The sequence below is a fragment of the Notothenia rossii genome (assembly GCF_949606895.1).
Source record: "Notothenia rossii genome assembly, chromosome: 4".
In the NCBI taxonomy this organism is placed as follows: Eukaryota; Metazoa; Chordata; class Actinopteri; order Perciformes; family Nototheniidae; genus Notothenia; species Notothenia rossii.
The window spans coordinates 37,167,173-37,193,851 of record NC_136902.1 but is presented as its reverse complement, the minus strand read 5'-3'; the positions used below and the strand labels follow the sequence as shown (position 1 = coordinate 37,193,851).

The 26,679-nt window shown below is 42.3% G+C and overlaps 1 protein-coding gene and 1 long non-coding RNA gene across 3 annotated transcripts; one reads left to right on the top strand and one right to left on the bottom strand.

Annotated features, from left to right (window-relative positions):
* The first annotated feature begins 472 nt into the window (after positions 1-472).
* On the top strand, positions 473-8,334 carry LOC307036597. 2 transcript variants are annotated; one of them, XR_013807400.1, is made up of 7 exons: positions 473-3,251; positions 3,420-3,504; positions 3,671-3,802; positions 3,889-4,004; positions 4,092-4,213; positions 4,359-4,433; positions 4,729-8,334. It is a non-coding gene; the product is annotated as an uncharacterized lncRNA (long non-coding RNA). The 2 variants fall into 2 exon arrangements; XR_013807401.1 differs by having other exon boundaries at positions 473-3,504.
* A 14,171-nt stretch (positions 8,335-22,505) lies between these two features.
* On the bottom strand, positions 22,506-26,131 carry LOC307036269 (tubulin alpha chain-like). The gene is made up of 4 exons (XM_079676417.1): positions 25,976-26,131; positions 24,352-24,574; positions 24,108-24,256; positions 22,506-23,550 (listed from the first exon to the last, which is right to left on the bottom strand). The coding sequence occupies exons 1-4, from the start codon at positions 25,976-25,978 to the stop codon at positions 22,573-22,575; spliced, it is 1,353 nt and encodes a 450-aa protein (XP_079532543.1). The 5' UTR covers positions 25,979-26,131; the 3' UTR covers positions 22,506-22,572.
* Positions 26,132-26,679: the final 548 nt, after the last annotated feature.

Here is a 26,679-nt window from a genome sequence, read left to right as displayed (position 1 = left end):
TGTGACAACATATTAGCCCAGAGTTGAAGGGCTGTGAATGTTGGTAGTTGTGGTTGATTTTGTTTAAATATGCCGAATTGTGATATGGGTTTTTATTGTTCAGATGATTTAGCTAGGCTAGCTAAGAGCTGCTAACGTCAGCGGTTTCTTGTAGCCATAGCAACAGTAAACGTTCACATGGACCAACGAGCTGTAAGTAGAGATGAAGCTGCAGAATCAAGCTGTATTGTAAATACAGATGAGATACTTTGAATTTTAGCACAAAATATAAGTAAACCTATAGGAAATAATTAGATTAATTTGCAATATTTGACATTAAATGTATTGTAATCTTTCAATTAATTTATTGTTTACTGAGGTGATAACTATTTCATAATTTGTGTGTAACTTTAATTTCTTTGTAAATGTGTTGCTTTTACTGTAGTTTTAAAATGGCTGTGTATAGTGCTGTCTTGAGAATTTTCAGGTTTTGTCACAAAGATCTTACTTTTTTGCATTGGAAAACACTAAGTGTCATAATGAAAACATGGCAAAGCCACTAGTGTTGTTACGCTCGCGAATGTTTCGTTCAATATGAACTAATCTTTTATCTTGTACATTATTCTGTGGTTTTGAGTTATTTCCCCATCCAATGATAAATGCTTTCCCTATGTCCAGCCCAGACAGGTTCAGGGGAAGTCCAGCTGGTCAGTTCAGGGAGAGAGCCAGACCAATTCAGGCAGCCCAAAGACTGCACCACCTGAGAGGGAAAAGGCTGTAGAGAGTGAGGAGTATGTCAGCCCAAAGACAGGATCACCTGAGAGGGAAAAGGCTGGAGAGAGTGAGGAGTGTGTCAGCCCAAAGACAGGATCACCTGAGAGGGAAACAGCTGTTGAGAGCTATGAGTGTGCCAGTCAAATAACAGATTTTTTTTCACAACCTGATTAGAGAAATCTCCAGTCATTTTTAAATTACCATCCTCAGCAAAAAAGTAGCAATCCAGTGGTGCAGAAAGTGTTCTGTAGCAGAGACGGCACCAGTAGAAGGTGCCTGACGTACTGTCCAGAGCGTCACATGCTGTATTGTTTCATCTGCATGGCATTCGGTAAGAGAACTGATAGCAGTCTGTTCATCAGTGGAATGTCAGATTGGAGGCATATACACCAGCGCACAGAGGAGCATGAGAGAAGCAGTGGACACAGAAACTGTGCTGAAGCTTACCTCTTGAAATCCACCAGTGCTGATATCAGCAGTGTGTTTGGTGGCAGTCAGATGTCGGCGCACAGAGAGCAGGTCAGAAAGAGACGGCAGGTTTTGGAGCGCATCATAGATATCATCAAGGTTCTTGGGAAGAGGGGGCTTGCATACAGGAGGTCAGAAAATGAGGCAGCATATACTCTGGAAGACCACACATTTGATCATGGTAATTTCTTGGAACTCATACTTCTACTGGGGAAGTATGATTTCTGTTTAAAAGAGCACCTGGACAGCTGCATTGAGAACAGCAAAAAGTTGCATTTGTCTGGTGGCACGAGAGGCAGAGGTTCTCTTGTAACTTTACTCTCCAAAACCACAGTCAACTCAGTGATAGATGCAATTCACCATCTGATTAAAAAAAACATCTCCAGCTGGAAACAACACAGGACATCACCTCTCAGGATCAATGCTCTATAATTATGAGGTATGTTACTGATGTTGTTCATGAGAGGCTTGTTGCAGTGCTGAAGTGCAGTTCATCCACTGGACAGGCCTTTGTCAACATGCTGTCAGAAGTTCTGGACAAAATGGGCCTCAGCAAGACCATGTGCATTGAAAATGCGACTGATGGGGCATCAAACATGCAAGGCCAATACAAAGGATTCTCCTCACTATTGTCTGCACAATCTCCAAACCAGGTGCATGTATGGTGCTACGCACATGTACTAAATCTGGTGCTTGCAAACACAACCTAGATTGTTATTGAGAGTGGGTCGCTGTTTGCGCTCCTCAATGGCATTGCGGTATTCATCAAAGAGTCATATAAAAGGATGAATGTGTGGGAAGAGTCAGGCCGAAACAAGAGACGTAGACGCCTTGCTCCTATTGGCGAGACACGCTGGTGGGCCAAGCATGAGGCCCTGAAGAAGGTGTTTGGCTCCTTTGGAAAACCGGAAGATGGTTCTGTACGTTGATGTGCTGTTGACATTATCAGCTATACAGAAACACGCAACAGTGAAACCATGTATCCGTGTCATGGCCAGAGGATATGCAGTCATTGCTCAAGTATGAGACGATCTTGACGGCTCAAATCTTCCTCCGCATATTTGAACATACCTCTCCATTGTCTAAATACCTTCAGACGGCAGGATTGGACATCCTCTCTGCTCACAGAATGGTGGCATCGACACAGGATACGCTGAAAAGCTTGGGAAGAGATTTTGAATCTGTAAAAAAAGCAGCAGACACATTTGTCAACTGGACAAACACAGAAATCCAAGAGAGAGATGACACGGACATTGAAGTGGAGGCCACACTGCCACAAAAGAGGAGGAGGATGAAGAAAGTCTTGCCTGGAGAGATGGCTCAGGATGAGACCCTGGATGATGCAGAAAAATCCTATGAGGTGAATGTGCATAACCGGATCATGGACACAGCAATTGAAGCCATTCATAGGCGCTTTTTAACACACGGAAATCTATATGCTGACTTGGCATGTCTGGATCCCAGAAACTTCCCTCAGCTCTGCACCAGTGCTCTTCCCCAGTCTGCCCTCCAAGACTTAAGCAAGTGCTTGCAAGGATTTGACAGCAGAGCAACCAAGGAAAATATGCAGGCCGAGTTGAAAAGCTTTGCACTCCAGTGGAACAGGCTGAAGGCATCCCCATTGGCAGAGTACAAAGCAAGAACAGTAGAAGATGGATCAGGTGGTGAGGAGGACAACACAGAAGAGGTTGAGATAACTCCCATAAGCTGTTGCTCCTGCAAAGAATGCCCTCTGTGCTGCTACCAGATACTTCGCCGTTTCAACATGCTAACAGATGCATACCCTGTCCTAGGCCTTGCTTATAAATACCTGCTTACATTATCCCTCACACAGGTGGCTTGTGAGCGCACATTTTCAATTTTGAAGTTTATTAAAAACAGACTCAGAAGCACCCTCTCATCTGATAAATTGGAGGCATTTATGTTGATGGCCACAGAGAAAGACATCCTCATGTCCTTGGACTCTGACTCTGTGATAGACAGACTTGCAGAGAAGAGTGAGCTGCTTAAAAAGCTGCTCCACTGATAAGGCATGAAATATTTAATATGATTGTTATTATCACACATCACACATTATGGATGTAGTAATTCATTATTTGTCATTTTAATGATGCTTTTCAGAAGTTGTATTGTGCTTATGTGTTGATCCTTAATGGTGTGATCATGTACACTAAATTATCAATTATTCTCCATTACAGGTTGTTCTGATATATTTGAGGAGTCGTTCTCCCTCTGTTCTATACGTGGACTTGTTCTCTCATTTGGGACCATTGTTAGAATTTGGTAAGTTTATCATGTATTTTTTAATGTTGTATAAATTCATACTTCATAATTTAAAAAAAGTTTTGAAAGAAACGCACATCCCAAAAGTTTTCAACTCTAGGTGCAGGACTGAGGAAAACATTTTATTTATTTTTCAGACTTAATAATGTATCCAATTCCCTCTCAGGTTGACCACTTGACATGTGAGAGCTTGAGGAGTTGTTCCCCCTTCGTCCATGTTCGAGGACTTGCTCTCTCTCTGCCTCCACTCTCTACCTTCACTGCACCAAAGTTTGGCTGTTGAGTCTCCTCTAGTATGGTGAGTTTATAATTTTTTATGTTTTATGAAATCATACTGAATTTGTGATGATTAGAGACTTAATAATGTATCCGATTCCCTCTCAGGTTGACCACTTGACATGTGAGAGCTTGAGGAGTTGTTCCCCCTCCGTCCATTTTCAAAGATTTGCTCCCTTACTGCCTCCACTTCACCACTTTTTGAGAAGTCTATGATTTTTTGAGTATGTCATGTGTCTTATAATGTTATATGAATTCATACTTGATTTGTGATGATGAGAGACTTAATAATGTTTCCATGTCTCTTTTAGGTGGACCACCCTATATATGACAGCCTAAGAAGTTGTTTTCCCTCTGTCCCCTTTTGAGGACCTGCTTTGTCTCCTCCATCAGTCACTGGGCCACTTTTAGGTTCCTGAGCTTATTTCATGTGGTGAGAGGAATGCAATATGTGTATGTTTAAAGGTTATGTTTAAAGGTTTATGTGAAGAAACATACTATATGTGTGATAAAATGACAATTGGTAATTCATAAATGTCTCTTTATATTCTCTGCTACCATTATCTCCTGTCAAACAGGTTTTCCTGACCTGCTAGAAGTTCTTCTATGATGCTTGAGTCATCCATCATATCTGAGAGCTTCGTCTTGACTTTGTGAGTTTATTATGCAACTTGTTTTGTCTCAGATTGAAACAAAAGGTTTGATTATGATTATTTCCTGGCTGAAGATTTTCATATTGATGGTTTTAATTTCAAACATCTGCATATCTTTTAAGTTCAATTAACAGTTATGGAGGTAGGCCTTAGGGCTCTTTTGAGACTTAAGTCATCCTTCATGACAGATGCATTTGTTGACTAAGTGTCACTACGTCACAAAAAGGCTACTTGGCTACATATATTTGTCAGTACACAGATACTGAGTACAAGTTCTGTTTGCTGTTTCTTTCAGGTCACGAATTTGGTGAGGAGTGGAGCTGGCTGGCTGCGGACGAGGAAGTATAGAGCAATACATACTTGTGCACATACACGTATATACAAGAATGCATATCTATTCAGACCTGTAACCCATGTCTTAGACTTTTCACACAGCTACAGTATATATATATATATATATTTTTCCAATTCTCTATTTATGGTTTCATAATGAGTGAGTGAGTGAGTTTCAGCTCTAATGCTGCTACTGTCTGTAATATGTTTCTATTTAGATTATTTGTCAGGATATTTTTTTGTTATTATTGTCCGAGTCTGGTTGTAACTAATACTGGGCTTACACCAAAAGATTTTCACAGTCACAGACTAAAAACTGAAAGGGTAGCATAAGGGTTCTTCCCGTTAGTCTCGTCCCACCCCTAGTCATGACATAACTTCTGTTGTGATTTGACACTATAATGAATAAAGATTGATTGATATAGCTGTCAATTTTAGTCCTTGAGTTCATAGTTAAGTGCTTTATTTGTTAACTGCTATCAAGGAATATGACTCTCCTTTGTAGTATGCATGAGAGAAGATGCCGCAAGTTTAGTGGACTTCTATGTAGTGTCCGCTGAAAATGTAGTAGGCTGGTCTGGACAGAAAATGCCAGGGCTGAATTTTTGTCCCAGTCCACCCCTGCTCCCTAGGGAGGTGTTCCAGGCACGTCCAGCTGGGAAGAGACCAAGGTGTAGACCTAGGATCAGGTGGAGGGATTATATCTCTTCGCTGGCCTGGGAGCGCCTTGGGATCCCCCAGTCAGAGCTGGTTGATGTGGCAAGGGAAAAGAAAGTTTGGGGCAGTGGCGTAGCTGTGGGTGGGCCCGGGTGGGCCTGGGCCCACCCACATGCACGTCTGGCCCACCCACAGCCAATCAGCGCTTCATAGCGCAGAGCCGGGAAGCCCAGAAGGAAGTGCCACAAACTGCAGTTCATCTAGTGGCCGACAGGGGATGGATGCAGAAAGGAGCAATTCCCATAGACCCCCATGTTAAAATGCCCAACTTTACAGCAGAAATAAACACGTTTCTATCCTGGATCCAATAAAACTTATTCTGGATATAGTTAGATTCCACCTTCATGACAATGGAACAGGGAGTGCATTTTTTTACCGTGAGCTTTTATAGTAAGTAAAGTAACTTTTGCCGTGAGTGAATGAAAGTATTATTTCTTCTTGAAGTCTGCAGTTTAGCGTGTACACATTTGCTGAATATGAAAACACTCAGTGTGTGCCCATGTGCGACTGTCAAGGATAAACAACCTGTGGCCGCCGATATATATATATATGTCATATGTATTATTGCTACACAAACATTACATTGCAGTTGTAGTGTCGCCAACTCCGTTTCTAATATGCAAAAAGACAGCAACATGCGTCTTTTAGATCTTTCCAGACGAGAGATCCCTCTCCCCCGTCTGTGTGCGAGGGGGCGGGGCAGTTTACACACACGCTCTGCTCCATGCATGCAACACACACACACACACACACACACACACACACACACACACACACACACACACACACACACACACACACACACACACACACACACACACACACACACACACACACACACACACACACACACACACGGAGGAGATGGCGGAGAGAACGCGCGCCGAGGTGTGGTTAAACTATAGCCGTGTCGATGTGGACAATGCTCGTTACCAAAAGTGCAATAAGAGTTTAGCATGTAAGGGCGGTAACACAAGCAATTTGTCAAAACATCTTGCAAAAGTGCACCACATTCAGACGGAGGAATGCACCGGGTTTGACTGTCTTTCTAGCAGCTCTGTAGCCCCATCCACGAGTAACGTTTCCACGTCAGGTGTTATGTATGCAAGCAGCAACACACGGAAGCCACATTATACAAACATGGGTTAATGATTAGAGTTAACTGAGTTATTTATTTTGTTAAAGTTTCAGCTATTCTGTTTACAGTTCTGTCATCAGATTATTTAATACGATTTGTTAAAACATTGTTGTTTCTTTTGATGTGAAATATTATATATTTAATTTAAATAAAAAGCAATGTTAGTTTTGTTCACAATTTGTTTAGTAAGTTTACCTTATTTTTTTCTCCAAAAGAACCGATAAAAGTACCGTTAAAAGGACCGGATCGATAAGCGCTATCGATAAAAGTTAAAACCTTAAGGATACCCATCCCTGTCAGTTTTACACACATTCTGAGGCCGCCGTGCCTATGTTTTTATTTTCACTGCTAATTTATGCTTATTTTCTATTAGTGCATTAAAAAATCATTAAAATCATTAATGAAGTTTCAGCTCAGACCCCACGCTTAATATGTCTCCCCCTGGTCCACCTACATTTCTCCAGGCCCACCCACACAATAATTCCTGGCTACGCCACTGGTTTGGGGCTCTCTGCTGGAACTGCTACCTCCGCGAGCCGACCACGGATAAGCGGGAGAAGATGGATGGATGGATGGATGGAATCAGAACGGACGGTGTTGTACACTAAAACGTGCACGAAATTAAATGAAATCTTACTCTGCACGTTTTGGAGTCTTAAGGCCCTGACACACCAAGCAGTCACCAGAGGTCTCGCCGACGCCGGCTGTTGCGTCGCCGTGTGTCGCACTGGAACCGACTGGAACACACCGCAAAGACTTCAGTGCGTGAGTGGCAATAACTCTCCTTACCAGCAGGCGGCGGTAGTGTGTATTCGTCATTCAAAAGAGTCAACAACCGGAAGACAGAGAAGAACAGACATGATGACGTGATATAAACAAACAACAAATAGTGTGTGCGTTCCATTTTCCTTCTCGTCCATCGAAAATATGTTTCGTGCGGTTGGAGCTATCAGCCATTACAGTGTTGCTTGTGGAAGACATTCTCAAGCAACAGTCTCTTAAGAGACGGAAGCGAAGAATTAGGAGAAACCGCACTAAATGGGTGAAATCATGGATACTACAGCGAGAAGCTCATGGGGCTTTCCCGAACCTGTGTCGAGAGCTGGGGGGTATACTACGAAGCAGGATTTTTGCTTAGCCAGCTAACTTCAGGGAAAACTCAGGGTTTCCGGACCTATGAAGCTGGTTCTCTTTTTAGCAGGCTAGATCTCCATGGTAACTTATGCTGTGCGGCTAACCAGAAGCCTGTACTACGAAGCTGGTTCAATCTAACCTGGATATGTTTGAGTTAGCCGGTTGGCCTAATCCAAATCATACGCGCTCTCCGGGCCCGGCGCCACGAGGGGGCAAAAGGGGGCATTGCCCCCTGAGTTGTATTATTTGCCCCCTCACTTTGAATAATAATAATAATGGGTTTCATTTATAAAGCACTTCATATTTGACTTCAAATCCCGAAGTGCTACAAGCACTGTAAATTGAGCATCATTCATCCATCAAAAAGTACAATAAATGTCACAATTATAAAATAACTTTAAATAATTATTTTCCCCAATACACGTTACTATGTTTAGATCAGATATGAGGGCAGGCAGTCAAGCAACTTGTAAAAAAGCCTCAACCCCAAGTAGGCCTGTCACGATAATTAATTGTGTTGGACGATAAATCTTTCTGGAAATTATTGCGATAAACGAAAATATTGTCGGCACCGTTTTAAGACCATTTTAGACATAATGATAATATATAATAATAATTAAAGTATATCCTTCAAACATAACTTTTTATTGAACATTCAACATTGCAAATGAAATGTGAAATAATATTAAAATATATAAATTAATAAATAAAACAAATTAATTAAATTATAATAAATTAATTAAATCACACACAACCAAAACAATAAATTAAATAGAGTCAGGCTGGAAAACAGAGCTCTCTCTCTCTCATATATATATATATATAAAAAACGGAATGGGGTGGTCGTGTTTTAGGTGGTTTAAAATGCGTGGTATTGCCTGCTTTTGTCGCTACCTTTTTTAAACCAATGCGACACACCGCCCGGCTGATTCAAGTCCGTAGGTTCGCCTCGTTGATTTGGTTTGAATCCAAAATACTGCCACACCGGAGAATCAAGATGTGTCGTTAGGTTTTGTAACCAATTCCATTTCACTTTAAATTCCCCGCGAGTAAGTCACACGTTGTCTCCCGCTTGACGCTATATTATTAATTTGGCTGCTACGCTGCTGCACGTGCACGCGGAGTGTCCTGACCTGGCTGTGTGTCAGCCCCGCCCCTCACAGCGCGCCTGGCAGCCACAGCGCTCCAGGCTAAAATGCTGGTCACATCTTTATGAATTGTAAACGGCCATTTATCGAGCTCAGAAAAGTAATCGAGTCCATTTTTATTTATCGTACGATAAGTCAATTTATCGATTATCGCGACAGGCCTAACCCCAAGTGAGCTTGTAGTCTGAATGTTAGCGTGTGTGCTTGTAAACACAGTCGGATGGGTGACCAAGACGTCCCCGTTTTCCGGTAGTCCCCGTTTATGGTGGCCGGTACCCGGTTGAAACTCCCGAAAATGCTCCCGTTTTTGAATGTGCTTTAAAAAACATAGAGCAAGGTGATATAAAATGTTACATGTCAGTAAAAACAGAGTAACAGTGTTGTGCCTTTTTGTAGCGTTAGCGTATTTCTTCTTCTACTACTTCTTGTACTTATGGTATGTATTATATAAACCGTATTGGTACAATGAGCGACATCTAGTGGCGGATTGTGGAAAATGTATCTGATTTTTCTCATGGCAGTTATGGCGCATTTCCACTACACGGCCAAATAGAGACAAACCAGGGGACTTTATTTTTAATCTGTGTCCGTCCATTTGGTGTAGTATTTTATCTTATATTACAGTTTGTCTATATATTATTCACTTTCTTATGAAATGCAAGGTTTTAGGCCTTGGTTTGAACATTCAATCCTGAAAATAAAAAGATCAACCAGATGAATTGTTCTTTAATCGTGATATACAGTAAATAGTAAGTAAGTAAATCTGATAGGAAGACGAGTTAAGGGATAGAGGAGAAAAGGTTATGGTATAATTACAGAGCCTGTACATTTTTACATTGAAGAAATCAATGTATACATTCAAATCAATGTTAGTCTGTTAACCAAAGTGCAGCCATCTGATAATGTACTATCTATTATTAAAGATCAGAGGACAAGAACAGAATGAGAGGGGTAAATCCAGAATAAAAATAAAGAAGCAAAGAGATTGTAGAGCAGTGAGAAGGAAAAAAACTTGGTGTGTCAATTCATTACATTGCCAGTATTTTTTGTTGTTGTGAGAAAAAATCGCCCCCTCTGATTTTTTAACAGCCCCCTCAGTCATTCCATCCTGGAGCCGGGCCTGGCGCTCTCGCTTAGCGGTCCTACGACGCTGGTTATCAAGTGGATCGCTCAAGCCAGCCGTGTCCTATCTAGTTTGGTGCGCGTTCAGATGAAAGGGGTGGTATTTGGAGTATTCGACCAATCACAAACATGGACAAGCATACTGACAGCGCAGCGTCATACTTCCTGAATGAAAAGTCAACTATATAATTAGACACATATGAAGACATTAAACTTTAAACATCCATGACTTAAACACTTTATCCAGGATCAAAGCCACATAGCTGCACCTGCAAGGTGAATACAGCTGGTAAAAGAAAAAGTGTTTGAATGCGTACATTAACAGGTTTATGATATCACTGCCCCGTCTAAGACACGATCTGACTTTAATTACATTTGACTCGAGTGTTTCCTCAACTTAATGTGTTGCTTAAAATAATACTTCTGCATACAGTATGTGACACTGTGAGTGTTGCACGGACAGATACGGCTCAGCTGACTCAGATAAGGAAATATATGATATATTGTGATGTGAATGATAATGGGATACATCGACGTCTGCACAGTGACTGTACGCAGGTAAGGGGGTGAAAAGTTAGGACGATTCTAAGGGCCCGTGACTGACGGGGGCCCCAAAATGTTGAGAACATTAAGAAAAACAATGTAAGTAACCTTTCATCAATCCTCAATAATTAACATTAATAGAACGTTATATTGATAAAGTACTCACTAAACTTACGATTAACTTAACTTATTTTCTTCCAAAAGTTAATTATCCAAAGCCTCTGTACACCCCCTTCTATTTACATGTAATGGTTTGGTCCTGCCTCAAAACGCGGTGCGGCACCGGCACTTGCAGAGAGTGAAAACATGTGAGGAGGGATGCTAGTACTTAGCCTAAACTTGTGTTTTACGATGTCTCAACGACTCAAAAAGTCAGGCTCTAAGTAAATAAGAGAAAGGAGAGAAAGACAAGAGAGAGGGACTAAAGGGCGACAGTATGTCACCCAGTTTTTCACAAGAAAAGGTGTGGTCCATGAGTGGTGGAAATTATTCTGTTAGCTAATGTTTTGTTTTTACTAAACTGACATTAAGTAGACTACTGTTAATATCTTTACAGAAAATTCAGAGGTTTTTCATTTCACTGCTCTTTTAGCTGACATTTAAAGGTAGGGTGGGTAATTCACTTCAGAAACACTTTTTTTTATATTCCATGGAATGCTCTTAACATCCCGATAGCAATGAATATATTAAATCCTTTGATAATAAATACATACAAACATTTCATCTATGGAGGCCGTGGCGCTGTAAAAAGCACGATCAATCATCTGAGCCGGCCCGGCTAAAATAACTGGATGGCCTACCTGCCTGTCAGCCTTCCATCTGTGCACAAACTTATATCGTGCCCTCATTGGTCCCGTGAGCGTTTGTGTGTGTTGGAGGAGGGGCTCTGTATGGAAGTCTGAAGGAAGGGGCAGATTTTTTTCGGTTGTGTACTTTCAAATTCTAGCACACTCGAGCTGGTTTTTCCATTCTTACCTCCTTACCTTTAATAAATGCAGGCACATTTTTAGCGCCTATTCATACTAAATCAGTTGTCCCTCCCCCTGGTGCCAGGACCAACGGATCCATCTCTAAGCTCAGCAGCCCTGTCCCTCCATAATGCTGAACCTGAACCAGCTTTTCTCCCAACTGAAGGAGGTGAGCAGCATTGTGTTGAATGACATGAAACTTAACATATTTGAAGGGAGACTATATATATATATATATATATATATATATATATATATATATATATATATATATATATCAAAACAAAAAGCTAACATCTAATTTTAATTATACATTTCAAACACAGTATTTTCCCACATAGCCAATGATCTATATAAAACAAAAAACTGCTTTTAGTCTATTTGGATGATGGACAGTTTGAAGCGTTGAGTGAGTCTTTATTAGGTAAACTACATGTTAATCACCGACATTTTGGTTATGATATTAATACTAATGTTATTATATTAAAGCAGGGGTGGGGAACCTCTGGCCCCCGGGCCGTATACGGACCGCTAGACCATTTGGTACGGCCCTCGAGGTAATTTATAAACAAAGTGCCCTGTGCCTGGTGGTGGGGCCCAATGTGATATATTTTCATGGGGCCCAAAAACCCTGGCGGCGCCCCTGACTGTACGTAATGTTACTCTGATCCGGTTACTTATGTTGTGGCAGATATTTAAGTAAGCTTTCTTAACGCTAATGTTATAATAGTCAGATTGCTCTGAAGATGGGAGGTGATATTCTATTAATGTTCACGTTCACACAGTCGGTGATCTTTGCCGGCCGTCTTTCCTGCAACGGCAGTTTTTCTGTATTTCCTTTCTCCTGTAATATGACTTGATCGCTTTAAACTCCGCACACTGAGCTTTGATTGGTCAGCAGGCAGTGCTTTCACTGAGTTGATCTCTTAGCCTGCAACCTAACCTGCTCTGGGGCAGGTGGGTATACTACGAATCTAGTTCAACCTATCCTGGATATGTTTTGAGTTATCCGGTTGACTTAATCCAAAAACAAAGCTGCTCTCGCTAAACTGTCCTACAACGCTGGCTATCAACTCGTTCGCTCAAGCCAACCGTGTCCTATCTAGTTAGGTGCGCGTTCACATAAAAGGGGTGGTATCTGGAGCATTCGACCAATCACAAACAAGGAGATGCGTACTGACAGCGCAGCGTCATACTTCCTGAATGAAAAGTCAACTATAATATTAGTCAAATATGAAGAAGTTAAACTTTAAACATCCATGACTTAAATACTTTACCCAGGATAAAAATCACATAGCCACACCTGCAAGGTGAATACAGCTGGTAAAAGAAAAAGTGTTTGAATGCGTACATTAACAGGTTTATTATATGCCCCATCCAAGACTTTAATTACATTTAACTCGAGTGTTCCGTCAAGTTAATGTGTTGCTTAAAATAATACTTCTGCATACAGTAGGCTATGTGACACTGTGAGTGTTGCACGGCCAGATACGGCTCGGCTGACTCAGATAAGGAAATATATGATACATTATGATGTGATATGATATGATAATGGGACACATCGACGTCTGCACTCACAGTGCCGCGGACTGTAGGCTACGTAATGTTACTTTGATCCGGTTACTTATGTTGTGGCAGATATTTAATTAAGCTTTCTTAACATAATAGTATAATGATAGTTATAATAGTCCGGTTGCTCTGAAGATGGGAGGTGATATTCGAATAATTTTCACGTTCACACAGTCAGTGAATTTGGCCGGCAGTCTTTCCTGCAACAGCAGTTTAAACTGTATTTCCTCCGCACACTGAGCTCTGATTGGTCAGCAAGCGTGGTGCTTTCGCTGAGTTGATCTCTTATCCTGGAACCTATCCTGCTTCGGAGCACAGGCTAGGTTCCAGGATAAGTCGCCATGGAGATCTAGCCCGCTAAAAAGTGAACCAGCTTCGTAGTACCGGAAATCCCAGAAGTTATCTTGCTAAACGAAAATCCTGCTTCGTAGTATACCCCCCAGGTTAGCCGCACAGCATAAGTTACCATGGAGATCTAGCCCGCTAAAAAGAGAACCAGCGTCGTAGGACCGGAAACCCAGAGTTTTCCCTGAAGTTAGCCGGCTCAGCAAAAATCCAGCTTCGTAGTACAGGGGGGTATACTACGAATCTAGTTCAACATACCCCACGATATGTTTTGAGTTATCCGGTTGACTTAATCCAAAACAAAGCCGCTCTCACTAAACTTTCCTACAACGCTGGCTATCAACTCGTTCGCTCAAGCCAGCCGTGTCCTATAAAATCACATTTCTGCCGATAGGAGAGGATGCTGGCGTGGTTTGTTCACCGCTTCTCCACCGCTATCCTACTTTCAGTTCGTGTTTGAACATATTTGATCTGATTTTTCTTTATACATCGGTTAGTTATATATAACATCTGTCAATATTGGCTCCAACTGAATCTCTACTTTGTTCAAGTCGTTTTCCGTTACCTATTTGCTTTTTCGCGCGTAGCGGACCCTTGCCGGCTAGCCCGTTTGCTACCAGCCTCCAGCCGTTGGCCGTCAACAATCTCGTCAACTCCCTGTCGTCAGCTGGCCACTAACATTGGACACCTTCGTCTCTGCACAACACAGCTGCAGTGGGAAAAAATATTTTTAGCTGTCCCGGTGCGGAAAGCCCTAGTAGCCATGACCGCTACCTCTACAGCTAGCCAACCTCCAGTCACCGGGTTGCTACATGCTAACGCTAGCATTGGACCGCTCTCCTTATTTTCGTCTCTTAGCCTTCATTCCACTGACTCCCGCAAAATCACTGATTGTCAACAGAAACTTCGCTACTCACCCCGATCGCCTGCCATGATGTGTGCTTTCCTGCTGTCTGACATTAATCCTCTCAAGAGGTTTGTTGTGAGATGCATCCTTCCCGCCCGACATGACTCTGTCATACCCCATCGAGGAACTACTCCAGCTAAAGCACACATCCACTCCACCATGCCCGACGATGATCTCCGCCATCAGTGAACATGGACTGCTACAACGACCCAAATACATTCACCGAAGCTCCGGACGAAAGTTTGTTTACTCCCGGTCCGGTCATTCCATCTCATCCATCTGGTCTGCTGCGTGCACTGACACACCCCCTCCATTTCATCATCACAACAACCAACACGTGCACTCTGTCTGCCTACGCCCCCTTCCCAAAGCACCCCAGCCTGTTCAAACTCAACCTCATCTTAAACTTGCTCTGTTTAACACCCGGTCTCTAAACAACAAGGGTCTCATTCTCAATGAATTCATCACTGACAATAATCTGGACTTTCTCTGTACACAGAAACTTGGCAAAAACCACAGGAATACTTCTCCCTCAACCAGACAACACCCCCAGGATACACATATATTGAAAAACCACGCCACCATGGGCGTGGAGGTGGAATTGCCACAATTCTAAGAAATAATATAAAAACAATTGCAATAAACATCCCTTGCCCCTCTTCATTTGAACACCTTGCATTTAAACTGCCTGGTCCAAAACCCCTGGTTACAGCAGTCATTTACCGTCCCCCCAAACCAAACCCTGCTTTCCCCTCGGACCTTGCTGAATTCCTCACACAACTTTGCTCTATCTCTCCATCTGTATTATTACTTGGTGATTTCAATATTCATGTCAACTCAAACGACTCCAATACCGCTACAGAACTCCTGGACATGCTCAACTGTTTCAATATCACACAACATGTTGATTTTCCCACCCATAAAAAAGGTCACACACTGGACCTGATCGGCACCACCGGCATCGCCATCAGCAACCTGACCACCTATGACCTCACCATCTCCGATCACCTGTCCCTCATCATGGACATCCTAACCCCAACCCCTCTCATCAAGCAGAAGCACACCATACAATTCCGGATTATCAAGTCCATACACCCGTCCTCCCTCTCCTCCCTACTGGCTGACACCATCCCTGACTCCACCGTCACCCAGAATGTTTTCCCTACTGACCTGGTCAACACCTACAACAATGCTCTCTCCTCCTGTCTCAACCAACTCGCTCCAATAAAAACCAAGTATGTCTCTTTCACTCACTCGGCCCCCTGGTACACCGATCATCTCTGTTGCCTCAAAACGAAAGGTCGCCAGCTCGAAAGACATGCTAAATGAACTGGTCTCACTATCCACAAAGACATTTATAGACTGCACCAACAGCAGTACAAAGATGCCCTCAACAGTGAAAGCTCCTTCCACTACTCCTCTGTAATACAATCTGGCAGCAATAACCCAAAGTCCCTTTTTTCAACTATTAACAAGCTCCTCAACCCCATGGATAATATCTCCAACTCCTTCACCACCTCAAAGTGTGAATCCTTCCTCTCATTCCTCCAAAGCAAAATTGAAATAATACACAGCAACATAGCCAACTCCTCCGTCTCGTCCACCACCCATCCTTTTCCGGAACCTGCCTACCCTCCTCCTTCCAGGCACCCTTTTACAGCCTTCAGACAAATTACCTCACTGGACATAGTTGCCCAAGTCACCGGCATGAATACCTCAACTTCCTTCCTGGACCCCATGCCCTCCACCCTTGTCAAGGCCTGCCTCCACCAACTCACTCATCTTATCACCACAGTCATTAACTCCTCTCTGTCCACTGGACTCGTCCCCCCTGATCTGAAACTTGCTGCTGTCACTCCCATACTCAAAAAACCTGGTCTGAACCCTGATTCCCTCAATAACTACCGGCCCATCTCTAACCGCCCATTCCTGTCAAAAAAATTCTGGAGCAAACTGTTGCCTCCCAACTAAAATCCCATCTGGACTGCAATAACCTTCATGAACCTTTTCAATCTGGTTTCCGTACTCGTCACAGCGCAGAATCTGCCCTACTCAAGGTGACCAACGACATTCTCCTCTCTGCTGACTCTGGTTCCCTCTCAATTCTCATTCTCCTTGACCTTACAGCCACATTTGACACGATCAACCATCCCATCCTCATCAACCGCCTCCAGTCTTCCATTGGTATTACCGGTACTGCCCTCTCCTGGTTTAAATCCTATCTCTCTGACAGACATCAATTCATCTCCATTAACAACTCCAAATCCCCCACAGCCCCCGTCAATCATGGCGTCCCTCAGGGTTCTGTACTTGGTCCCCTTCTGTTCATCATCTACATCCTCCCAATTGGACAAATCCTCCGTCAACACCAAATCCAGTTCCACTGTTATGCTGATGACACACAGCTCTACCTCTCAACAAAATCAATTTCTCCAACCACACACTCCCAGCTCAGCACTTGCCTCACTGACATTACAATTTGGATGCAAAACAATTTTCTAAAACTTAACTGTGACAAATCGGAACTTATAATCATTGGCCCAAACTCACTTACCCGCTCAACCCAAGATTTTTTTCTTACCATCGATGGCTCCATTGTCGACCCCTCCACTCACATACGTAACCTTGGCATCATCCTCGACCCCACCCTCACTTTCCTCCCTCACGTCAACCAGGTCACAAAAAACGCATTCTTCCATTTAAAGAACATCGCCCGCATTAGACCCTCCCTCTCATTGACCGCTGCTGAAACTCTGATCCATGCCTTTATAACATCCCGACTGGATTACTGCAACAGCATAGTTTTTGGATCAGCTGTATTCAGACTAAAAAACTTAAATATGTCCAAAACTCAGCTGCCCGCTTGCTCACCTCCACCCGGCGCTCCGACCACATCACCCCTATCCTCCATGACCTCCACTGGCTCCCCATCAAACACCGCATTGACTTTAAAATATTACTTTTCACTTTCAAAGCCCTCAACAACCTTGCCCCCCCCCCCCCTACCTCTGTGACCTCATCCAACGACACATCCCCACCCGTCGCCTCAGGTCTGCTGAAGCTAACCTACTGCAGCCCATCAGGACAAAGCTCCGGACCTGGGGTGACAGGGCCTTCGCAGCAGCCTCCCCCACACTCTGGAACTCCCTCCCCAGCCACGTCAGATCTGCCATCACTCTCACATCATTCAAACAATCCCTCAAAACTCACCTTTTCACTCTTGCCTTCAACTCCCAATCAACAAACCCCTTGCCCTTATTCCTCCTACCTTAGCACTTTTTACTTTTGTTGTTATTTTGTTTTACTTGCTTGTAAGCGTTTTGAGCACCAGGAATAGCGCTTTATAAATGTAATGTATTATTATTATTATTATTATTTAGTTAGGTGCGCGTTCACATAAAAGGGGTGGTATCTGGGGGGTATACTACGAAGCAGGATTTTCGCTTAGCCGGCTAACTTCAGGGAAAACTCGGGGTTTCCGGTCCTACGAAGCTGGTTCTCTTTTTAGCAGGCTAGATCTCGATGGTAACTTATGCTGTGCGGCTAACCTGCAGGTTAGGTTGCAGGCTAAGAGCTCAACTCAGTGAAAGCACTGCCTGCTGACCAATCAGAGCTCAGTGTGCGGAGTGTAAAGCGATCAAGTCATATTACAGGAGAAAGGAAATACAGAAAAGCTGCCGTTGCAGGAAAGACGGCCGGCAAAAATCACCGACTCTGTGAACGTGAACATTAATAGAATATCACCTCCCATCTTCAGAGCAATCTGACTATTATAACATTAGCGTTAAGAAAGCTTACTTAAATATCTGCCCTAACATAAGTAACCGGATCAGAGTAACATTAAGTAAAGTCCGTGGCATATCACATCATAATGTATCATATATTTCCTTATCTGAGTCAGCTGAGCCGTATCTGGCCGTGCAATGTTTTGGATTAGGCCAACTGGCTAACTCAAACATATACAGGTTAGTTTGAATCAGCTTCGTAGTACAGGCCTCTGGAGTTAAATGAAATGCCAGATTTTCCTGTCATGTTGACAGGTTATCATCATGTAGGCATTGATAAAAGCTCATTCTGAGGTCAGTGCAGAAAGCAGAACAGTGTGTATAATATATATATCGCTCAATAATATATGTAACAGGCCTACATTTCACACTTTATTTGTAGGCTTTAGGAGATATCTACAAATAAACAGTAGGGTTAGGTTTAGGATTAGGGAGTGTATAGGTGTCTGTTGTAATGAATAGGCCGCCAGCAAAGGCCATTGTTGGACTAACAGTGGGTGAGTGTTTGTGTGTGTGTGTGTGTGTGTGTGTGTGTGTGTGTGTGTGTGTGTGTGTGTGTGTGTGTGAGAGTTGATGTGGCAGGCAGACAGGCAGGTGTCAGTAGGTTATCTGACATATAAATGGTCAAAAATTGTATATTCTCCGTTAGCTTACGAGCTCCCCGTTTGAGCGAAGGACTGTTCTTTCTCAATGCAGCATGACATTGGATATGCGCTTAACTTGCCCTGGATTGTATTTTTTACGAACATTTCCCTAGGAGGAGTATGCAAAAATGTGCTTAAAATGCATGAAAAACGCACATATTTGAAAATGGCCGACTTTCTCGGGGGCAGGGCTATTGGAAGGCAATTTGAAATATGTCCGCAATCATAAGAGCAATGTGTATACAGCGTTTCGTGAATATCGGAAAAATTATATGCGAGTAGTTTGGAGTAATTTGCGACATGTAAATCGTCAAAAATGGTGTATTCGCTGTTAGCTTACGACCTCCACGATTGATTTATCAAAAATGTAATCCGCAATTTCTTCATGACATTGGCCAGGGGCTGAACCTGTCCTGCATTTGAATTTTTCCGATCATTCCCCTAGGAGGAGTTCGCAAGAATGTGCTTAAAATGGCTGAAAAACGCACATCTTTCAAAATGGCCAACTTTCTGGGGGGCGGGGCTAATGGAAGGCAATTTGAAATATGTGTGCAATCATAATAGCAATATGTATACAGCGTTTCGTGAATATCGGAATAACTATATCAGAGTAGTTGTGAGTAATTTGCGACATGTAAATCGTCAAAAATGGCGTATTCGCTGTTAGCTTACGACCTCCACGATTGATTTATCAAAAATGTAATCCGCAATTCTTAATGAAATTGGCCAGGGGCTGAACCTGTCCTGCATTGGAATTTTTCCGATCATTCCCCTAGGAGGAGTTCGCAAGAATGTGCTTAAAATGGCTGAAAAACACACATCTTTCAAAATGGCTGACTTTCTGGGGGGCGGGGCTTATGGAATCTATTTACAAATATGTCCGCAATTCCATGAGGAATGTCTGTGACAAAATTCGTGAAGTTCTGAGAAACTATATGTGAGTACCACACAATGTACAGAGATGTACGAAGGTGCCCCAAGAGAACTCCAGCGATTGAGTGACACTAGATGGGCATGGAGATTTATATCTCTCCTTAACATTATGGATAGATTACCGGCCCTCAAGCGAGTACTGCAAGACATAGCCCAAGAACGCAATGGTGAGAGATCTATTGAGGCACGTGGTCTGCTGGCACAATTGGATCTATAATTCATTGTGCATCTTGTAACACTCCGTAAAGTGTTTGCAGAAACAAAATTTCTCTCTGACATGTTACAATCTTCATCCCTTGACCTTGGCTGTTGACTTAGTTGGATCTTTAGTTCAGACATTGAATGACTTCAGGCAGGAGTCATTTTTTGATAACTTGTGGGATGAAGTGTTTAACATTTCTGAGCAATGTGATACTGCAATACAAGAAGCAGCAAAACGACAAAAACGACTGAGCTCTAAACTTGCTGAAAGCTTCGTACTGACTACTGTTGGACAGAGAGAGACAGAACAAGATAAACACGGGTTTCGTACAGCCTTTTTCTACCCTGTCATTGATCAGATGCTCAGTGAGCTTAATAGACGGTTTTCAAACACAAACTGTGACATGATGAATATTATACAAGCTTTTAACCCCAAAAGTGATGCATTTCTGAATGAGACAACTCTGTTTTAATTTGCTCAGTTGTACGATGCAAATATTGAGGACTTGGGGCACAAACTACATCAGTTCAGCAGAATTTTAGATAGGAAAATAAAGACTGGGATGCAGAGAACTGATAGTACAGTGGAGCTTGTTCAGTTCATTGAGCCTTATAAAGAAGTGTTTTTGAGCTCTTCAGACACTGCAAAATAGCAGTAGCAATCCCAGTCAGTTGTGCTTCCTGTGAGCGTAGTTTTTCTACATTGAAGCTGGTCAAAACCTTTCTCAGATCCACCATAACTGATGAGAGACTGAGCAATCTGGGTGTGCTTAGTATTGAGTCAAGGAGGTCAAAGGCTTTGAATCTTGATTTATTTGTTGATCTGTTGGCCAAAAATCAGGATTTTGTTGCTGTAATGTGACATTTTGGGAAGGAAACTACAGCCTGGGATGCAGACACCCTTATGTAAAGTAGAGATGTAACTGTCCATTGCCTTTATTTTTATATGTAAATCCGTGTTTTCCAGATATCACTGTTTTACGTTTATTAGAAATGTGACGGAATATACGTAACTGATTAGTGCGTGTGCAAAACAGGTGTGTTCAGTCTTCATGTTTGTTAAATAGCCTACGTGTCTGCTTATGGGAAATAATACATCTGAAATCTATGTTTTCTATCTATATCTATGTATTTTATTTCATTTAAAGTCAACATTTAAGATTTGTAAACGTTTACATTAAATCCTTTTCTGTGGATTTAAAAATGTATATTTTCTGGTACTCTTGTTGCGTAAACTTGTTGATCGGTTTGCCAAAAAATGCAGGATTTTGTTGCTGTAATGTGAGATTGTGCAGACACCCTTATGTAAAGTAGAGATGTAACTGTTCACTGCCTTTATTTTTATATAAATATGATATGGTGTTAGTGCAATTCAATTTAAGCTGAAGCTAACAGTAATAACTATAAGATCTATCTGAAATAAATAAGTGTACTGAAACAAATACCAGTAACTGTTGCATTGTTTTCTTATGCGCAATTACTTCATACTGTCTAGTTCTCTTTTTCATCCTGCATTTATTGTGCCCCTTCAGAAAAATACTGGCCCCCCAGTGGCCCCCCCAGTCAAATTGGACTCTAGAACTACCACTGCAGAGGAGATTTGTCACATTTTTTATGGGCGCACCCCTCATACTCAGCTCTGCTGCTCATCCCACAAATGCTTGTTCCTCACAAATGTGGTACCATTTGAAAGGTAGGAAAACAGGCTTTCCAACGGTATAAGATAGATGAAAAGCATTGTTACAATATAGAAATCCTCTACCAAACACAAATTGCCTTACTTTTTGTGTTAAGTTTATATTCAAATATCTTGAATATCTACCTCTCTTTTTGCACCTAATACCAGGACTTTTGTTATGTAACATTGACAGTGCTCACATTGCTCGCTTAATATGAAATTGTAATATGATATAATTAATATGAATGTGAGTTTGAGAGTACCTTGAACATTACATTGGTAAACAAATATTAGATGTAAAATGTCGCTATTATTAGAAATAAGAGTACAAAATCGTCCAGACTTTATTGAACCTTTGAGATATTATAAGCCATAGCTCAATTCTATCTAAAGTCCTAATATGGTAATCAACCGGTACTTTTTCTGCTATTAACGTTAAAATGCCACCATGTCACATCTTTGGTCTATTTTACATTGTGTTAATTTATATCTGCAGACTAATTAAGAAAATAAAGCAACAGAAGTGCAACTTTTTCCTCTAAATATATTGGGTAGAAGTATGAAAATAAAAAAAAGGAATAGGTGTTAAAGTATGTCCACTTGAGTTAATATACTTACCATGGCTGAATTCAGATTTTAAACTATCGAGTACATTTAGGAAAGGGCAGATGACATTTAAATCTGATAATGATATATTGAAATAATCTGATGATGTAAAAGGTATTTGGAATTAAAACTATATGCAACAATTTTGTATTTTTAGAGTAGTTTGACAGTGCTAGCTCTGTATCATGAAAACATTTTAGAATGACATGACAATTAAGTGAATATTCGGTTCATAGTATTTGAAGCAGATTATTAGGTTATGAGAGTAGAGTGATTGTATAGAAAAAAAGAGTGCAAACAATAAATACAAACAGATTTTATTTTCTGAACCTTGGCACAGAGATCAATAAAGGGGAATTCTTGCCTTTCTAATACTCCTCTCCTTCCTCATCCTCATCTCCCACACTATCAGCTCCAACCTCCTCGTAATCTTTCTCCAGAGCAGCCATGTCTTCCCTGGCCTCAGAAAACTCCCCCTCCTCCATACCCTCACCCACATACCAGTGCACAAAGGCACGCTTAGCGTACATCAGATCAAACTTGTGGTCAAGCCGAGCCCAGGCCTCTGCAATAGCAGTGGTGTTGCTCAGCATGCACACAGCCCTCTGGACCTTGGCCAGGTCTCCACCAGGAACTACAGTGGGCGGCTGGTAGTTGATGCCCACCTTGAAACCAGTGGGGCACCAGTCCACAAACTGGATGGAGCGCTTGGTTTTGATGGTTGCAATGGCAGCATTCACATCTTTGGGAACCACATCACCACGGTACAAAAGGCAGCAGGCCATGTACTTACCGTGGCGTGGGTCACATTTTACCAACTGATTGGCTGGCTCAAAGCAGGAATTGGTGATTTCTGACACCGTTAACTGCTCATGGTAAGCTTTCTCTGCAGAGATAACAGGGGCATAGGTGGCCAGAGGGAAGTGGATACGGGGGTAGGGCACCAAGTTGGTCTGGAACTCTGTCAGATCAACATTGAGGGCACCATCAAAACGAAGGGATGCAGTGATGGAGGACACAATCTGACTCATTAACCTGTTGAGGTTGGTGTAAGAGGGATGCTCGATATCAAGGTTTCTACGACAGATATCATAAATGGCCTCGTTATCAACCATGAAGGCACAGTCAGAGTGTTCCAGGGTGGTGTGGGTGGTGAGGATGGCGTTGTAGGGCTCCACCACAGCGGTGGACACCTGGGGAGCTGGGTAGACGGAGAACTCCAGCTTTGACTTCTTTCCGTAGTCGACAGACAGACGCTCCATCAGCAAGGAGGTGAAACCAGAGCCGGTGCCCCCTCCGAAGCTGTGGAAAACCAGGAAACCCTGAAGACCAGTGCACTGGTCCGACTGAAATAGAGGGAGAGACAATGAAATATTTGAGATACAGTTATGCGTTACACATCTTTTGGATTAACTCTGAAACAAAGAGAAGGAAACTTACTAAACGTTCTGAATATAAAGAACATTTGGAAACACTGTTTAGCTTTTCCCCAGCTATGTCAGAGACACTGGTATTGTTTTCAGCTTATGAGTCAGTGTGCTCCATCTTGGCAAAGCTTTCTCATGGCCCTCAGTACATGGCTTTCAGTCAAAAATGTGCCTAACAGTTCAACATGCTCAGGAAATTCTACACCAGAGATGATTAAATTGGTAAATCAAGCCAGGATTTTGCCATCTTGCTTTGAACGCAGTCGCGTAAAAATGCCTTTGCAGCATATGACTAATCAAAACTGTTCCAGATGTGTAGTATAGGTTCAAATTAAGGCAGAGTTTGAATATGGGTGTGGACAGAACAAGGGTGCAGGAGATAAGAGTATCGGTTCAAATTCCTTTTATGTGACAACCTACTTGGCACTAAAACTGAATCATTTAATTTAACATTTTAGTTTTCTAAATATACCCACCAGTTTGCGGATCCTGTCCATCACCAGGTCGATGACCTCCTTGCCGACGGTGTAGTGTCCACGGGCGTAGTTGTTGGCAGCATCCTCCTTGCCAGTGATTAGCTGCTCAGGGTGGAACAGCTGGCGGTAGGTCCCAGTTCGAACCTCATCTAAAAAAGGGAAATAAGCATAAATGTAAGCGTTTGACTAAGAGGTGGACAAATCTACACATCAGCATCTTTGCATTTTTGTAGTGAGAGGTCACCGATGACAGTGGGCTCCAGGTCAACAAAAACTGCTCTGGGGACGTGCTTTCCAGCTCCAGTCTCCATGAAGAAGGTGTTGAAGGAATCGTCTCCTCCTCCAATCGTCTTGTCACTGGGCATCTGTCCGTCCGGCTGGATCCCATGTTCCAGGCAGTAAAGCTCCCAGCAGGCATTGCCAATTTGGACACCAGCCTGACCGACGTGGATGGAGAGACACTCACGCTGGAGGGGAAAAGGACGTGAAGTTCATGGCACTATAACTTTATTTTATTTTTTTAAGCCGTGGTTGGCTCAACCTTGTGCTAAGTCTCACAAATTAGATGCTGAAGGCTGCTTTAAAGATATTTTAATATTTAAATGAGTGGAAAAAAGCCTCCTTTGTTAAGAACCAGAACATCATGACAAAAATCACATGATTGAAGTACACATTAAGCCTAGGAACAGACAACCCCTTGAGAAATGGCTACTTATATCAGAGGCTGATTATTCATACATAACATTAACAGTGTATTAGGTGTGTTCTCACCCTGGAGTACTTTTCCCCGTTTAGTTCCTTTAGTGCCTGGAATTTTGCGTTCACACCAAAAAGAGTACTTAGTTCCGAGAACTTTTACCCCCATTTTTAGTGCCTGCTAGAGAGGTGTTAGGCTACTATCCAGGGGAGAAAAAAGTACCAATTTCGATTGGCTGGGCGAATTGCAAACCACGCCCCGTAAAACTCTGAAAACTTTTGTGAAGCCGCCATTGTATTTGCTGGCATTAGCATTATTAGCATTAGCCCTGCGCACCAACGGAGAGAGAATAATTTATGGCAACACAAAAAGCTGCTGGGAGTCCCAGCAGCTTCTACTGAAGCCAGTCCCCAACTCCGGGGACTTCGGGTGGCAGTTTACGCCGTGAAGTGGTTTGCGGCCTTCCAGTAAACCCAAAGCAGAAGAAGAAGAAGTGACGTCAGTTTTTATTATACATCCATGCTTCACTTGCGTAATCTTCCCTCAGGGAGCTTATTCCGGGGAACGCGATCTGTACTTAGTTCCATGAGGGCACTACGTGCTACGTATGGCAAAGTACTTGGTGTGAAAGCGGCTATAGACAATACTTTTCCTAAAACCAAACCAAATACAGCTGTAGTTCCTTCTTTTTAATGCATACAACATAACATATTAAATATAAAAGGCCCCATTGTGCTTTTAGTGAACAGGGTGTGTCTGAAAAGCCAGTGGTTGCAGTTTAATAAAGGCCAGCCTCTTCAAACAGCCGGTAAAAGAGGAATGTGTTGAAAGTTCACTGACCTCTGCCAACAACTGGGTACAGGCAGGGAAACCACGAAACAAACCTGAAAGTGGATTGTGCCATGTGTCTGTCAAATGAACACATATTTTACCACTTACAGTTGAAATGAACTACTGAAGAAGGCGTTGTTAAACGTCTATAAAGTATATCTATCTATCTATCCGTCCATCTAACTAACTAACCTGTTAACAGCTTTTTTTATTTGTTTAAATGTAGGTCAGCATATGCCACTCCTTAACAGTTATAACAGTAAGTGAAACTAGTTTGGTCGCCACGTGATGGCACACGTTCATATACACAAATTGAGAAAACCTATATCTTTACACTAACCATGTTTTTTTAAAGTTGGGAAGTCTTGAGTTTGTTGTAAAATAGGAAACAGGCACATTTAACTCTTGCAGCAAGACCTTTATGAGTCCAGTGTGAGAAGCAACTAATGTTTGCTTTTCCTCTAGGCGGGTGGTTTATACTTCCTCAACAGGCAGAGCCGCGGAATCCGATTGGCCGAAAGTCACGTGAGCTGGACTCCTATTGGTTAAAAAGTGGTGCAGGAACGTTAGAATGGGTCCTAAAACCAGGAAGTGAGTTCAGATGTTAGGCTTAGCAGTGCACGTTTCTGATCTTGCTAGCCGATGAGGATGCACAGATACACTTCTTGAAATTCGTGAATTGTTTTATATGCTGGGCTATACTTCAAATGAATGGTTTCACAGTCCGTTTCATTTTCTTACTTGCACTTTGTACTCTGCGGTACTGCTTGTTTTGACCACTATGTGGCAATGTATCTCCATTTTACACATAACTGCATTTACTCATTAACACTGTCTGTGCATCATATTGGTTTGAACAAAGGTCTTAAGGATTGATTATATATTATTATAATACAGTGGTTCTCAACCTTTTTACACCAAGTAGCCTACCACCTGAGAAAATAGTTGTCTCTCCGAGTATGACCAATGTTAAAATACAGCCTATGCACAGTTCATGCAGGACTCGAAGGCAAATGTATTCATAATAACATTATTTATTGTCAG